Source organism: Pelophylax lessonae, assembly GCF_965119305.1.
Source record: "Pelophylax lessonae genome assembly, chromosome: 1".
Taxonomy (NCBI): Eukaryota; Metazoa; Chordata; class Amphibia; order Anura; family Ranidae; genus Pelophylax; species Pelophylax lessonae.
In genome coordinates this window covers 757,158,537-757,175,453 of record NC_138768.1, presented here as the reverse complement: position 1 = coordinate 757,175,453, position 16,917 = coordinate 757,158,537, and the positions used below count along the sequence as shown (strand labels likewise).

Genomic DNA, 16,917 nt, shown 5'->3' with positions numbered 1-16,917 from the left:
ATGTTTGTTGTATGCTTGTGTGTAGGTTGCATGCATGTATGTGTAGGTTGTATGTATGTGTATGTATGTTGCGTGCATGTTGTATATAGTGTGTATATGTTTGTTGTATGCTTGTGTGTAGGTTGCATGCATGTATGTGTAGGTTGTATGCATGTGTATGTATGTTGCGTGCATGTTGTATGTAGTGTGTATATGTTTGTTGTATGCGTGTGTGTGTATGTTGTACCCAGTGTGCATGCATGTGTAGTGTGCATGCATGCATGCATGCATGTCTATACTTTTCCTTCTGCTTCTTAAAATTCTGAATCAGGACAGTGATCCTCACTTCCTCAATACTGTGCTTAGTTCTGGAACAGGGGGGGTTACATCATTACTGGTTTAAATGTTAGTGTGTATCTCAAAACTGATTTCCTTGTTTTAGATAGGGACAGGAATAGTTAGAACGTTTTATAGAAAGTTGCAAAGATTTGCCCTTGGGACTTTAAATGAGGTGCGACACTCCCAATGATACAATGTAAAAGCAAGTTTATTGGAATATACAATGTCAGCAAGTAAACACAGACAAGTACCGTATTATGAAACAGATTTGTGATGTTGTACATAGTATATTATTTATTCATGGTCAAGTTCAGTATTCCATAGAACAATCCATATTAGGTATGAAAATGCATCCTGGTAACCCGACACGTTTCGTGAACAACCGTTCACTTCCTCAGGGGTTGATGCGACACATGGTTTCTCAGAAATAAACAGTTTGTGGCATGTAATAAAGATAGTAGATAATGCTATGCTAATGTGAAACACTAAGGGGCCACCAAGGGGCCCATACTTTCAAATCTGTTAAAAGAAATGGTATGCTCATGGTCCATTGGCTGCCGCTGGTAATGTCTATCCCGGAGCTGTGGGCCTGTGATCCACGAGGGCCCGGTAGGACAAACAGGGCCAAACACAAGCACAGACAGGAGACATATCTATGGATCAGACTCATATATAAAGTGTATATGACTAGTATGATCAGCAATCAGTACAAGGATATAATACTGTGCAGTAAGTAGGGGTATCAACTGGTAACACTAGGAGTGAGCCTGAGTTCAAAAAGTATGTATCTGATGCTCAGATTTAATGCTAAAAGTGAGCAATAAAGCAAAAGAGTATCAATGATGTGTGATTAAAGTTGAATGAAATGACAAAACAAGAAGCAAACCAAATAGCCCCAGGGCCCAGAGGCCTCAAAAAGGAAAGGATAGTGAATTGAAGTGACCTAACTAAGTGGGAATATGTAGCAATCTCTGTACTATATTGTGAAATCAAAGTGAAATGAACACGACTCCCTAAGTGCATTGGATATAACATGTAATGTAAGGGTAAAGGGGAGTTGAAAAGAGAGTGAGGATGAAAATAAAATCCTAGTGCATGTGGTAAGGAAGAAAGAAAAAAGAAAGAAAAAAGGGGGATGCTTAGCCACCAAATCACCAATCTAAAAGACAGAAAAAATCAATGAATGTGACCTAACATATTGAAGCAATACTCTGGCAAGAGGTTGCATGCGTCATCACTGAACATTGTGGAGCCACTGAAAGCAAGTGCAAGGCTGGGCTCTCTTATCTGTACCTGTAACGAGCCCCCTTGGACCCCACCCAACGTCAGGTGGGTGCAGGTGGCTGGGGAAAAAAAATCCCCAGCAATGGCCGCCAACATGTGGGGAGGACAGCGCTGAGCACACATCCAACCGCACCATGGTGCGACATGGCCGCGTGGACTGGTGCGATGGCATCCCAGCAGGGGACTGAAAAATCCAAATGTGAGACCGCACTCAGGGTATTATGATGAAATCAGAGGTTTCTTTATTCCTCAAAATAAAGTAGACAGACAGTGTACAAAACAGACGTGTCCGGTTGACGCGTTTCACGACATTGTTAGTCGCTTACTCATAACCACTGATGGTTATGAGTAAGCGACTAACAGTGTCGTGAAACGCGTCAACCGGACACGTCTGTTTTGTACACTGTCTGTCTACTTTCTTTTGAGGAATAAAGAAACCTTTGATTTCATCATAATACCCTGAGTGCGGTCTCACATTTGGATTTTTCATACTCCTGGACGGTGGATCTGACCTGCACCGGGCTCGGAACATACACCTGAGCGGCTCTTTCCTCTACCTTTCATTATCCCAGCAGGGGACGCCAGCGTCATACGCTGAGTCCCCCATGTGACGCCGACGCTCTCGCAGGCGCCACCCGCCCACCTCAAAAAGGAAAGGATAGTGAATTGGAATACTGAACTTGACCATGAATATATAATATACTATGTACAACATCACAAATCTGTTTCATAATACAGTACTTACCTGTGTTTACCTGCTGACATTGTATGTTCCAATAAACTTGCTTTTTACATTGTATCATTGGGCGTGTCGCACCCCATTTAAAGTCCCAAGGGCAAATCTTTGCAACTTTCTATGTTATTGATGGATGGAGGTGCGTCATGGTGTGCCTCAGGGCATATTTTATTATTGCATTGTATATTATACTTACCTGCTCTATGCAATGGTATTGCACAGAGTGGTCCCTTACTTCCTTTTTTTCAGTCCCCCACCAGTGATGTCCACTCCTTCTTCCAAAGACACACACAGACAGTAATGTAAACCAAATCCCCACACCCTCCTAGTGACTCTCTCAGCTGCCTGTGTCTTTTGTGTGAATACACAGAATGTGTTATGGTAAAAAAAAAAAAAATGACTTTAGAGTCACTTTAACCATGCAGCAGAAAGCTAGGAATTCCAAACTGTGCACATGTCCTAGTAGTTAATGGGCCCCAGGTGAAACTTAAAAATGAGTCATAGAGCTATTGTCAAGTTAATTAACACATTCTGATGCTGCTTAAAGAGGAAGTAAACTCCTCAACATTTTTTTTCTTTTTTTCTTCCATGCAAAGTAAATGCATAATGTGCTAGTATGCATCGCATACTAGCACATTATGTGACACTTACCTCCGACGAAGCCCACGATGTCCACGCTGCTGGCCGCATCCATGTTCACCCATCTTCTTCCGGGTCTCTGGACACGGGAGCTGCCAGTCACGGCACTGGGCTCTGAAGAAACGGCACGGGCGGCCGTTTCTTCAGAGCGCATGCGCCGATGACGTCATCGGCTGCATGCATTGCAAATATCTCCTAAATGTGAAAGTTTAGGAGATATTTACAGCACCTATAGGTAAGCCTTAATATAGGCTTACCTATAGGTAAAAGTAATTAAAGTGGGTTTACAACCCACTTTAATTTGGCCTGGTTAGTTTCCTCTGTGCAGGAAAAGCCCCTGTTTCCAAAGCTTTATGCTTTTAAAAAGTATATATTAAAAAATAGATAGTCATAGTACTGTTGTCTTGAGGTTACACTGGCATAGTGCCGTGCACTAAAAAGACAGAGGACAAAAAAAAGTAATAATTTATCTTTTATGGAAAATATATTTATTTTAACCAGTGCCAGTGTTATTTCACAATGTAAAATACTGACACAATGCCAGCATTTTGAAAATTGTTAATAAAAATCTAGTAAAACCTTGGATTGCGAGCATAATTCGTTCCGGAAGCATGCTTGTAATCCAAAGCACTCTTATATCAAAGCGAATTTCCCCATAAGAAATAATGGAAACTCAGATGATTCGTTCCACAACCATTTACTCATAAATCCTTCAATTTATAGTCCATATAAAAAGATTATAGCATTGCGATAGGTTGTGTAACCATAAAATGTCCATCCTTAAATGACGCCTCCACAAGGGGATTGGAAGCAAAATCCAGCAGGAGCTACAGGGTAGCAATATGGTTCCATTTAATGAAGGTTCAACATTTAGCAACTCACATGGTTGATGAATAAAACAGGCACATCTAAGTATGCAGGCATCCGGGGTAAAGCTGTCCACATAGACTATCTTCTGCACAGCCGGCTGCTAGTCTGTAATCCTGACCGGGAAGACCACCCTGCAGTAAAGCGATCTGAAAGCGAGGGGCAGCATGGAAAGGATGACGTAGATGACGGTGCGGAGGATGGTCCTATGTGGACAGCTTTAGCTTGGATGCCTGCATCCTTAGATGTGCCTGTTCCAATCATCAACCATGTGAGTTGCTAAATGTTGTACCTTCATTAAATTTAACCATATTGCTACACTTAGAGGGGCCTCTCTTCTCTTTTATACTCAGCTGTGACTTGAGGCTACTTGTATATCAAGACATCGCTTGTATATCAAGTCAAAATTTATTTGAAAATTTTGCTTGTCTTGCAAAGCGCTCTTAAACCAAGTTACTCTCAAACCAAGGTTTTACTGTATAGGTTGTTGTTATGTACAAAAAGGAGTACAGCCCAACTACAGCTAAAACATATTTTTATGGTTTTAGTTACAGTAGAATAAAACCCTATCAGAGAGATTTCCCTTCACTACTTGTGCAGGTGACAAAACAAGAAGGGAGGGGATTTTTCAAATAGGGACGGACCCCTACCGTCTCCTTGAAGTGACCCCTCTTCTAGGTCCTGGACAGGAACAGTCAGTATAAAGTGTTGACATCATACAGGCATGTGGAATCCTGAGGAAGGACCACTCCAGAAGAATACTGAAGAGGAGTGAAGGATTGGGACTCGAAAGCTACATGATCACGTGTTTGGGTAAGTAGAAAGGATATTTAGAAAGGATGTTTGCATTCCAGCATGCAGCCAGAGTGTGGTAGGAAGGAGGGGTGAAATGGAGGTGGTTATTTTGCTGTGAGTGGGGCTATGAATTTGAACACCAGGAAAACTAAAAGACCTCCCTTGCAGTGGGGCTGCGTCTGCACTGCACAGTTAGCTGCTTGTTTATATCTGAGTACAGTCGTTTTACTTACCTGATCCTCCACTCCTCCACACTCCCCTATTCTGCTAGAACAGTTCTTGCAGCCTCTGCTCCTCTATGCTCTGGCGGTCTAAGGTCTTCTTACCTCATCAAGATGAAGGGCCCATAGCCGTGTATTGGACATGAGGATGCCAAGTGCATAGAGGAGCACGGTTTGCTAGGAAACCCTAGACAATCACAAACAGTTAATCCTAGCAGCCCCACTGCAAGGGAGGACTTTTCCCAGAGTTGAACTTTAGTCACAATGGGGTTGATTTACTAAGATTGGAGAGTGCAAAATTTGGTGCGCTGTGCATGGTAGCCAGTCAGCTTCTAACTTCAGCTTGTTTTTTTTAGGCTTTGACAATAAAACCTGGAAGGTGATTGGTTTCTTTGCAGTGCAGCACTAGATTTAGCATTCTCCAGTTTCAGTAAATCAACCGCTTTGTATCTTGGTGACCACACAGGATGTAAGAGACAAAAAAAAAAACCTGACGAAGGTTCTAATATGTTCTACTCACAAAAGAAGAAACCACAACCTTGAAGTCTGAGATCCAGCTGAATTCTTTTTTTTTCCCATTGCTGCCTTTCAAAAACTGGATCTTCATTTCTTCAACATGTCAAGCTTCAAAATTGCGCACGCTTGTGGAATGGCGACAAACATTGGTACTTAAAAATCTCCATAGGCGATGCTTTAACCACTTAAGCCCCGGAAGATTTTACCCCCTTCCTGACCAGGGCCTATTTTGCGATTCGGCACTGTGTTACTTTAACGGACAATTGCGTGGTCGTGCGACGCTGTACCTAAACAAATTTGACGTTCTTTTTTTCCCACAAACAGAGCTTTCTTTTGGTGGTATTTGATCACCTGTGCTATTTTTTGATCATGCGCTATAAACAAAAAAAGAGCGTCAATTTTGCAAAAATAACAATATTTTTCAAATTTTTTTATATGAAATTCCCCCCAAAAAAATGTAAAAATCAAAATTTTTTAACATTTTAGGCCAATTTGTTTTATGCTACATATGTTTGGTAAAAAAATTGCAAAAAGTGGATTTTGATTGGTTTGCGCAAAAGTTATTGCGTTTACTAACTAAGGGAAAGATTTTTGTAATTTTTGTTGTTTTGTTTTTTAACGAATAATGGCAGCGATCTGAGATTTTTTTTTTGCGGGACTGCGACATTGCGGCGGACAGATCGGACCCTTGACTGACCTTTTTGACACTTTTGGGGTTACCAGTGACATTACTACAGTAATCAGTGCTATACATATGCACTGTTACTGTAAAAATGACACTGGAAGGGAAGGGGTTAACTTTATTTGAGAGGGAGGGGTTAAGTGTGTCCCTAGGGGCGTGATTCTTACTGTGATTGGATGTGGCTACTGGTGTAAGAACAGAGATCAACGGTCCTACATAGCAGAACCGTGTGATCTCCATTTATACACAGGGGAGAATGACAGGCTGCTTTGTTTACATTAGCCGCCTGCCTTTCTCTCGCTGTAACAGACGATCGCGAGTGCCCGGCGGACATCGGGACCGCCGGCACACGTGCGTGGGGTTCGTGAGCGAGCGGGAGCGGGCGCGTGCCTCCGGCGGCTCGCACTAACCTCCAGCGGCGCACGCTTGCTCCCTAGAGCCTCACAGGCTAGCGACGTAGACCTACGTCGCTTTGTCTGTGAGGGGCTGACTGCCAACGTAGATCGGCGTTAGCCAGTCGGCAAGTGGTTAACAAATTCTACAGGTTCCCAGTTTAGATTTACAGAGGAGGTCTAGGGCTAGAATTATTACTCTTGCTCTAATGATCGCAGCGATACCTCATATGTGTGGTTTGAACACCGTTTACATATGTGGGCGCGCAAGGTCAGGGGGAATGGGCACTTTATTTTTTTTTTTCTTATTTATTTAACCTTTTATTTTTTCATTTTACACTGTCCCTTTAATTTATTTTTTTGATCACTTTTATTCCTATTACAAACATCCCTTGTAATAGAAAATAAGCATGACAGGACCTCATTAATGTGAGATCTGGGGTCAAAAAGACCTCAGATCTCCCATCTACACTTAAAAGCAAAATAAAAATGTAATTTTTTTCCGCAAGAAAAAAAATGGGCCCTTTAAGGCTATTGGGAGGAAGCGACATATGACGTCACTTCAGTCCTCCAAGGCCATAGAGTCGAGTGGGGGGCCATCTTGCCCTCACTCGACATCCTGCCTAGGACTTGAAAGCACCGGATCATTTTGCCCACTACCGGTAAGTAAAATTAGCGGGGAAAATGACCAAGAAGCGGCAGAAGCGGCACCTCTCCCGCCGCCCATGAAAGTAATCCTGCGGCAAATCCGCCACTGGGACCACTTTTATGTGAAAGAAGACCGCCGTCCATGTAGAAGAATACCGGGGTTATGGCAGCTATCTGCCATAACACTAGTATTTAATGTCAAAGTACCAATGGAAATACACGGTGGGCGGTCCTGAAGTGGTTAACAAATGTTTCATCTTTTTTTTCCATTCAAAAAAGCGACTTATATTACTTAATTTGTTATAATCTGCCATTTTACTTCCCAATAGGCCTGCAAATGATCATGGAACAATGTGCTAGTGAACAGGAAAGTGATCTATTGGCAGTTTACATTACAGGTGGGAGGGGGGGCTTTTATTTTTTTTTTTTTTATTGAATAAGTATTAAGAAGTAAATGGAAAATATAAGAAAAATAAAAGCCACCAGGCCACAAATAATTTGACCCAATTAAAATGACTATAGGACGAGGTTCGGCAGATTGCCAACTAAACAGAGAATTTACTGACAAAATCATCATTTTCTATTAAAACTAAAGAAGAGGAAGTAAAAGTGTCAATTCAGCTTCACGTATGGAAATGTGTTATGGTAAATAATACAATGCAAATTAGTTGCTTGGAGAAAATTCTTTCTTCTTACTGAGCACCATAATAAAGATACAAAAACACTAGGCTGCAACTGAACATATTCATCTTAAGAAACAAATAACATTCCTTACAGGAACTCAGTCTTTAGAAGTCTTAATCCTAGCAGTGCCAAAAAAAAATAACAATCAACACTTTGCTAGCAAGACCTTCTATCACACCTCTAATTATTTTGGCATATCTTTGTTGCTCTTTCTCTCTTGTTCACAAAAGCAACCATCATGAACCTACATCATAGGATTAGAGATGGCCTTGCGGTTCCCCCGGCGGTCGGTTTGCGGCGAACTTTGCTTGTTCGCTGCCCGCTGATCATGCGAACATATGGCGATGTTCGCGGCGGCCATATTCTTTTACATTGTGAAGAACTTTGATCTATCAGGTGGTACAGGACAGCCAATTGAGACATTTCAGCACATGGACATACCCCCTACCTTATAAATAGACCTGATCTGGCGGCCATTTTACATTCTGCTTTTTGTCAGTGTAGGGAGAGGTTTGCTGTGTGCAGCAGGGACAAATTGTCAGTGACACAGATCGCTTGGTTATAGGTCCACAAAAGTCCTTTTAAGGACTGGTATTTGGTATAGGTGTACTATCTATATTCTGTCTTTTGTCAGTGTAGGGAGATGTTGCTGTAGGGAGCAGGGACAGACTGTCAGTGCCGGTTCACACTGATGCGATGCGGGAACACTGCGAATATATCTGCGTGTTCCAGCATCGCATCCGCAGCACAGGCAGTTCACACTGCCATATGCGATACGCTGGGGGTGTCAATTCAAAGTTAACGAAACCCCCAGCTCAGATCGCATATTACAGTGCGATCTGACAGTTCGCACAGAATTGGATCCCAGATCCCGGCACCTTCATTCTGGGACAATACAGTGTCCCGGAATGAAACTGACAGAGAGAGCAGACCCCCCCCCCCCCCATAGTGCTGGTGCTCACTCCGCCTCTGCCTCCACCTCCACCTGAGACTCCTGAGCCACCTGGCATCTAGCAACCAGTGACATCATGGCTGGGACTCTTTGCTCAGCATGCAAAGTAGAGGAGGAATTAGCTTCCTCCTCCGCGCCTAGTGCTGTCCACCACGGATGTCCACTCCACCTCCTCTATCTTCTGGTAAGTGACACTGCATCTGGGCCAGGTCAGTAGGGGGACTCACTCCCGGCATCCCAAAGATCCAGGCTGGAGTCTCTGCTACTTCAACCCCATGGGGTTCTCTACTGGGCACCTGACCATTCACAGCACAGAGCAGTGGGCACCAGCGATGTTACTAATCACACAGTGAGTCTTATTCTGGTGGGGGGGAGCACCCAGCCTCTGCCCTTTCCATAAGGAGAACTGCCGGGCACTGGCACACATTGGATTGTCAGAGGGAGTTGTATGAGTTCTATAGAGCTGTCTGATGGATGGATGAGGCCGTGCCTCCTTCTCGGTAACTTTCTTCAACCCCCCCCCCCCTCCCTAACCTGTCTGCTTGGAATTCTCCATGGCCATGCTGAAAGAATCATAAATTGCTGTGAGGGGAGGTGAGGGGACCATTAACAAGTGCTCAGGAGGAAGGGGGAGGGGAGTTTTCAGCTGTCAGTGTGTGTGTACATGACTACTGTGCAAATAAAAGAAAAATGTCAGCGCCTAATAATCAACAGAAAAGCAGCTTGCAAACAGTGTTAATATACAAACACCAGTGAATACAAATAATAAAGGTTGCAGCGCTAGGTAAGTGATAAAATATGATCTAATATATGTAAAATTCAGTCCATCAATTACTAAAAAAGTCCAAAGGCAGCAAAACCATACGGATAGAAATATTCTGTGTCCATGTATATCAAACCGACACCATTAAAGATCCTCCACCAAAATAAAAAGTGAAAACTCACCAGACCCATATGCTGTCATGTCAAGACAGCTACTGCGTGTTTAATGAAGCCAAATAGAGGTCAGGCGGGGAATGATCTTCTTATCCCTCCAAAGGATATAATTTCCTCAGATATTAAATCCGAAAAACCGCTATATTGAATTACCAAGCAAAAAAGAGAGAGGAAATCTCCTCATAGTGTAGTATTTATTGAAAAATAGAGCTAAAACAATATCCGATATAAAACAAATAAAGATCCATACAGTGCAATGGCATATAAAGCACTTACATAGAAAGCCACCAGACTTGGATTAAGAATGGTGGCTTATGGACCTCTGGCATATAACCCTGCTTTACGTCCGTTTCGCGTCCTGCACTTCTCCTGAATACTCCTGAAGAAGCGCGTGGCGTGAAACGGCCGTAGAGCAGGGTTATATGCCAGAGGTCCATAAGCCACCATTCTTAATCCAAGTCTGGTGGCTTTCTATGTAAGTGCTTTATATGCCATTGCACTGTATGGATCTTTATTTGTTTTATATCGGATATTGTTTTAGCTCTATTTTTCAATAAATACTACACTATGAGGAGATTTCCTCTCTCTTTTTTGCTTGGTAATTCAATATAGCGGTTTTTCGGATTTAATATCTGAGGAAATTATATCCTTTGGAGGGATAAGAAGATCATTCCCCGCCTGACCTCTATTTGGCTTCATTAAACATGCAGTAGCTGTCTTGACATGACAGCATATGGGTCTGGTGAGTTTTCACTTTTTACTTTAGTGGAGGATCTTTAATGGTGTCGGTTTGATATACATGGACACAGAATATTTCTATCTGTATGGTTTTGCTGGCTTTGGACTTTTTTAGTTATTGATAGACTGAATTTTACATATATTACATCCTATTTTATCACTTACCTAGCGCTGCAACCTTTATTATTTGTACATGACTACTGCCTGTGTGTGTGCTACACTGAGACATGGGACAACACTGGCTATTTGCTGAAGGACTTCTCACCCACTGTATACACAGTATTTCACAGTACCTGATAGAGAGACAGTGCCTGACCTGCAGACCAGTCCCTCTCCCTCACCCACTGCTGTGTATGGCATCATCCTGATTAAAAGGGACAGTCCATGTTTTATAAACAAACCCATCTGTCCTTTTTTATTGTCTTCCATCCCTCTACCAAGTGTAACTATCATAGTTCTAATCCCTGTTTGATAATGTAAGGGATGCCAAAAATAAGGTACCCCATAAAAAAACAAACTAATAAGTATTACATTTCCAGCTCCAGCAGTCCAGGATTATAGTTCTGTTCATAGAGAAAGTACAACTCATGGCATTTCTATTAAATCATCAGTAGAGGGCAGAATTAAGTTAAAAGGCCTGAATGATGAAGTGTACATTTTAATGGAACACTGCTAACATAGCAGGGGGAAACCAAAAGACAGACCTTTGTTTCTGGTGTGAACAGAATAGCAGTTGTTATCCTGTCTATCAGACTGAAGGCCATGCCTAATGTCATTGCAGGTAAGAAGGAGCATATTTAGGGTTATAAACAGGATGAAATTGATTTATTGTACATCCCTGTGATCAGTGAAAGCTGCTGTCGCTACAGTGTGATTAAATAACACATTGCACAAATGTTAGTGGATCGCACTGACGTGTCACATGGCGTTAGTGTACAGGGAATGTGATTATCATAGTGTTATGTTTTTTTAATATCATATTAGATTGTATTATTAGACCACAGTGGTGCAGAATAAGTAATAACATATCAGCACATGTTAAATATTTTTTTTTTTCTATGAGAACATTATGCCTGTATATGATAATGTTACTGATATATATATATATATATATATATATATATATATATATATATATAGCACTTCCCCCTTGAGGGCTGCTAGTTGATGGGTGTTTTTCAGCACTCCTGTGACCCTGTGAACCGTCCAACCTACCTGACACTCTAGGTTCCGACATTCTAAGTATACCTTTGAGAACACACTGACACAAAATAAATGAAGTTTTGCTATTTACTTTAAAGATAAACAGGTATAACTCTATCAGTCAGTCAAATCCCACCTAACCTAGCGAGATTTAGCAAGACTGATATAAAGAAATAGCAAATAAAGAATGACAATATCAGTGAACAGTAGTAACACAATATTCTAGGGTTTGAAACAGTAACTGTTGACCTTTATAGTACTGCTGTTACTATTAACTTAAAGAAAAGAACTTAGAGCTATCCTAGTGCTATTAATGTTCTAACTAGTACTGCTATAAAACAAATCAAATGTGTCCCCTTTAAGATGTAACAAGTGTCAACAACCTTCCCCTAGCAAGTTGGCGCTCTTATCAAGGTCCAATGTGATATTTGTAATCCCATGGAAAGTGATGTGTGCAATAATATCTGCTGTCAGTGCGTTGATGATGAAAAGGATATACTTGCGGTTAGGATTCCACACAGGCACCTTTCTTTCTCTGATGTCCGCTCGTGAGGATCCTACTAGACAAGTGACTCACCCTCCCTCGCTGCGGTGTCTGAAAGTGAGCGACACTCAGCCCCCACAGGCTGTCTGTCTGGCCTTCACTTGCTTCCTCTTCAGCTATACTGTGACAGCATCCACAGTGTAGATATCAGCATCCGCTCCGCTGAGAACGAGCTCCGCACTCGGGTTAGGCCTCGTGTACTAGGCCTAAGCCGCTACCAGTTCTGTGAGCACACCACAGACTGATCTGCGCTCACTGGGTCCCGGAAGAAAGAGAGCGTTCACACTGTGGAGCAGATAGGTTTAAAGTCTCTCCCATGGTCCTTCGCTTCCCTATTGCTCCCTGGGAGAATAGTTTCTTCAGCAACCCAGATAACAGTCTGCTCTCGATTCAGAACTACACCTCCCACAATCCAGTTCTTCCACTTCCTGTAAGAGTCCGATCCCCGCTGAAAGCAGTCTTAAAGAGGCACGCAGACTACTCCAACAGTAACTATAAACATTTAAATATATATATATTTTAGTAGTCCGATCCCGGCTTCATCTAAATATATATATACAGTCAGGTCCATAAATATTGGGACATTGACACAATTCTAATCTTTCTGGCTCTATACACCACCACAATGGGTTTGAAATGAAACAAACAAGATGTGGTTTAACTGCAAACTTTCAGCTTTAATTTGAGGGTATTTACATCCAAATCAGGTGAAAGGTGTAGGAATTACAACAGTTTGTATATGTGCCTCCCACTTTTTAAGGGACCAAAAGTAATGGGACAATTGGCTTCTCAGCTGTTCCATGGCCAGGTGTGTGTTATTCCCTCATTATCCCATTTACAAGGAGCAGATAAAAGGTCCAGAGTTCATTTCAAGTGTGCTATTTACATTTGGAATCTTTTGCTGTCAACTCTCAATATGAGATGCAAAAAGCTGTCACTATCAGCAAGCAAGCCATCATTAGGCTGAAAAAACAAAACCAACCCATCAGAGAGATAGCAAAAACATTAGGTGTGGCCAAATCAACTGCTTGGAACATCCTTAAAAAGAAAGAACGCACTGGTGAGCTCAGCAACACCAAAAGACCTGGAAGACCACGGAAAACAACTGTGGTGGATGACCGAAGAATTCTTTCCCTGGTGAAGAAAACACCCTTCACAACAGTTGGCCAGATCAAGAACACTCTCCAGGAGGTATGTGTAAGTATGTCAAAGACAACAATCAAGAGAAGACTTCAAGAGAGTGAATACAGAGGGTTCACCACAAGATGTAAACCATTGGTGAGTCTCAAAAACAGGAAGGCCAAATTAGAGTTTGCCAAACACCAACTAAAAAAGCCTTCACAGTTCTGGAACAACATCCTACGGACAGATGAGACCAAGATCAACTTGTACCAGAGTGATGGGAAGAGAAGAGTATGGAGAAGAAAAGGAACTGCTCATGATCCAAGCATACCACCTCATCAGTGAAGCATGGTGGTGGTAGTGTCATGGCGTGGGCATGTATGGCTGCCAATGGAACAGGTTCTCTTGTATTTATTGATTATGTGACTGCTAACAAAAGCAGCAGGAGGAATTCTGAAGTGTTTCGGGCAATATTATCTGCTCATATTCAGCCAAATGCTTCAGAACTCATTGGACGGCACTTCACAGTGCAGATGGGACAATGACCCGAAGCATACTGCGAAAGCAACCAAAGAGTTTTTTAAGGGAAAGAAGTGGAATGTTATGCAATTTCCGAGTCAATCACCTGACCTGAATCCGATTGAGCATGCATTTCGCTTACTGAAGACAAAACTGAAGGGAAAATGCCCCAAGAACAAGCAGGAACTGAAGACAGTTGCAGCAGAGGCCTGGCAGAGCATCACCAGGGATGAAAACCAGCGTCTGGTGATGTCTATGCGTTTCTGACTTCAGGCTGTAATTGACTGCAAAGGATTTGCAACCAAGTATTAAAAAGTGAAAGTTTGATTTATGATTGTTAATCTGTCCCATTACTTTTTTAAAAAGTGGGAGGCACATATACAAACTGTTGTAATTCCTACATTGTTCATCTGATTTGGATGTAAATACCCTCAAATTAAAGCTGAAAGTCTGCAGTTAAAGCACATATTGTTTGTTTCCTTTCAAATCCATTGTGGTGGTGTATAGAGCCAAAAAGATTAGAATTGTGCTGATGTCCCAATATTTATGGACCTGACTGTATACATATATATATATATGTATTATTATGTATGAACAGAATAACAGTTGCAATCCTGTCAATCAGACTGAAGGTCATGCTTTATGTCATTGCAAAAACTTCCCAACAAAAACACTTCTTGTTTCACGCGGCCCGCTCCTGCGCACATTGGAATTATTGACCATACTTTCAGCATACGTGCAACAGTAAGGACAGTCCCTGATGTATAGAGAAAGTCCATGTTATAGACAGTCCATTATAGGGACAGCCCTGGCTATATAGAGACAGTATTGTTGTCTACTTCAACTCCAAAAGATTTTACCCCCTTAATGACCAGGCCATTTTTTGCGATACAGCACTGCGTTGCTTTACCTGACAATTGGTTGTGCAATGCTTTACCCAAATAAAATTAAATCCTTTTTTCCCTATAAATAGAGCTTTCTTTTGGTGGTATTTGATCACCTCTGCGGTTTTTATTGTTTGCCCTATAAACAAAAAAGACTGACAATTTTGAAAAAAAAAACAATATTTTTTACTTTCTGCTTTAAAACACATCCAATAAAAAAATGTAAAAAATCAAATTTCTTCATCAATTTTGCCCAATATGTATTCTGCTACATATTTTACAAATATCGTACAAAAATATCCCAATAAGCGTATATTGATTGGTTTATAGTGTCTACACATTTTGGGATATTTTTATGGAATTTTTTTTTTTCCTCCTAGTAATGGCAGCGATCAGCGACTTATAGCGGGACTGCGATGTTGCAGTGGACAAATTGGACACGCTGCATCTGGTGGCAAGTGACAAGCTTGGGGTTTTCATTGATTCTGCATTATGGTAAGTTGAACTATTTCATTACTGTATATATTACAATGTAGTAATAGAAATAATGTGATTGGATAATCCTGACACCATATCAAGCATGGTGTCGGGTTGAATAAAATGTGCTAATGCCTGCCATTCACCCAACAAATCACCCGCTGATAAATTCCCCATCAACCCAGAGACTACATTCCACCTCACACACCTCCGCCCCTTGGCAAAATTTTGTTCCATGAACCCGGCCCCTTTGGAAAGGGGATGTCCCTGAATTGCAGTTTGGAAATGTGGTTACCCTAGTCCAGGGGCATATCTAGCATGAGGCAAACAAGGGGTTTGACTTGGGTGGTATTTTACAGGGGGTGGCACCACCCCCCAGGCAGAATTTGAAACTAGCAAGGACTGCAGAGAACGGGGCGAACTGGGCCGCCAATCTGATGCCCCAAAAAAGGCTGCCGCTTTACTAAGTGACAGTCCTAATCCTGGCCAGCCAAGATCCATGGCTTGCACCACCTCCACCACTGGCTCTACTGCCCACTGGTTGCTAGGGCTGCGGCGCCTGGTGTCTAGCAACCAGTGATGTCTGGTCCCCGCCCTAATGCAAAGCGAGGCCAAGGCTTCAGCATTAAAGCAGAGGGGGATTTAACTTCCTCCTCCTCCATTGCTCCATGCCTATTGCATATCTTCCACCCATCTCCTCCATCTTTTCTGGTGGCATGGCATGTTTAAAGGGAAGGAAAGGGAAAGGGAACTTCCAGCAACGCTCAAAACTCTCAGGTGAGGCCGGGCACCAGGGATTGATTGGAATTAGGATGTGACACCCCCTGCCCCCCCCCTCCCCCCCAACCAGTGAAGGACTACAGATCCCAGAATGAACTGGTGAGATCTAAGGGGTCACATCCTTAGATCTCAGGGGTTTATGTTGGGACTTGTAGTCCTACAATTTTGGAGGGAGTCACATCCTTAGATCCAAGGGGTTCATGCTGGGGCTTTTAGTCCTTCACTTTTGGGGGGGTCACATCTTTAGATCTCAGGGGTGCATGCTTTTATTGTACAGAGAGGAAGAGGTGGCAGTCTAATAGGAAGAGGTGGAGCCTAAAGAGGAATGAGCGGAGTTTACAGCAGAAGAGGTGGATCTTAAATAGGATGGGGTGGGGCAAATTTAGATGGGGGTGCCTGATTTTAGTTTTGCATAGGGTAGCACAAAACCAAAATACACCACTGTTTGTGTCACCTTCATTGTAACCACATGTGCATGAAGCAAACTTTGGTTGGCTCAGATAATCATCCCTTCCGTATCCATTCTAAGTGCTGCTAAACAAAAAAACCGAGTCCAAGAGGTCAATGCCAAGACACATTCAGGTACCTATACTAGTTATATTTACCAAATTCATAACTGCATTACCTGAGGTTCTTTACATCGGCCTGGAGAGCAGCTTTAAATAAATTAAAGTAGATGCATGTAAAAATCTACTATGGTTTTTTTGTGTGTAAAATTAATACTATTTTAGTCAACTAAAATACGACCAAAATTAAAAACAAATCAGATGACTAAAATACGATTAAAAAAACTAAAATGCCATTTTAGTCAAAAGACTATGATTAATGACTAAAACTGAAAATTTGATGTCAAAATTAACACTGGTTATATATCACAATGGCTTAGTCTGTGTCCTTATTGCATGTTTAAACTTTAAAGCATTTGTTACCCCAACTTTTTTGGATTCCTGATATGTACCTGTGGTACCATGTACTTGTAT

At 42.0% G+C, this 16,917-nt stretch overlaps 2 protein-coding genes across 3 annotated transcripts in view; one reads left to right on the top strand and one right to left on the bottom strand.

The window, feature by feature from the left end:
- The window catches only part of TLR6 (toll like receptor 6), a 167,448-nt gene that overhangs the window by 57,193 nt on the left and 93,338 nt on the right, over positions 1 to 16,917 (bottom strand). The gene's annotated exons all lie outside the window — the stretch shown is intronic.
- The window catches only part of LOC309544438 (toll-like receptor 1), a 40,871-nt gene that overhangs the window by 20,441 nt on the left and 3,513 nt on the right, over positions 1 to 16,917 (top strand). The window contains exon 1 of one of the 2 annotated variants that reach the window (XM_082243352.1): positions 15,124 to 15,175. The exons of the other annotated variant lie outside the window; for it this stretch is intronic. Coding sequence (XP_082099478.1) covers positions 15,173 to 15,175 — 3 coding nt within the window. The 5' untranslated portion in view covers positions 15,124 to 15,172. Of the gene's footprint in view, positions 1 to 15,123; positions 15,176 to 16,917 lie in introns of those variants that run through there. 2 annotated transcript variants of the gene reach the window in all.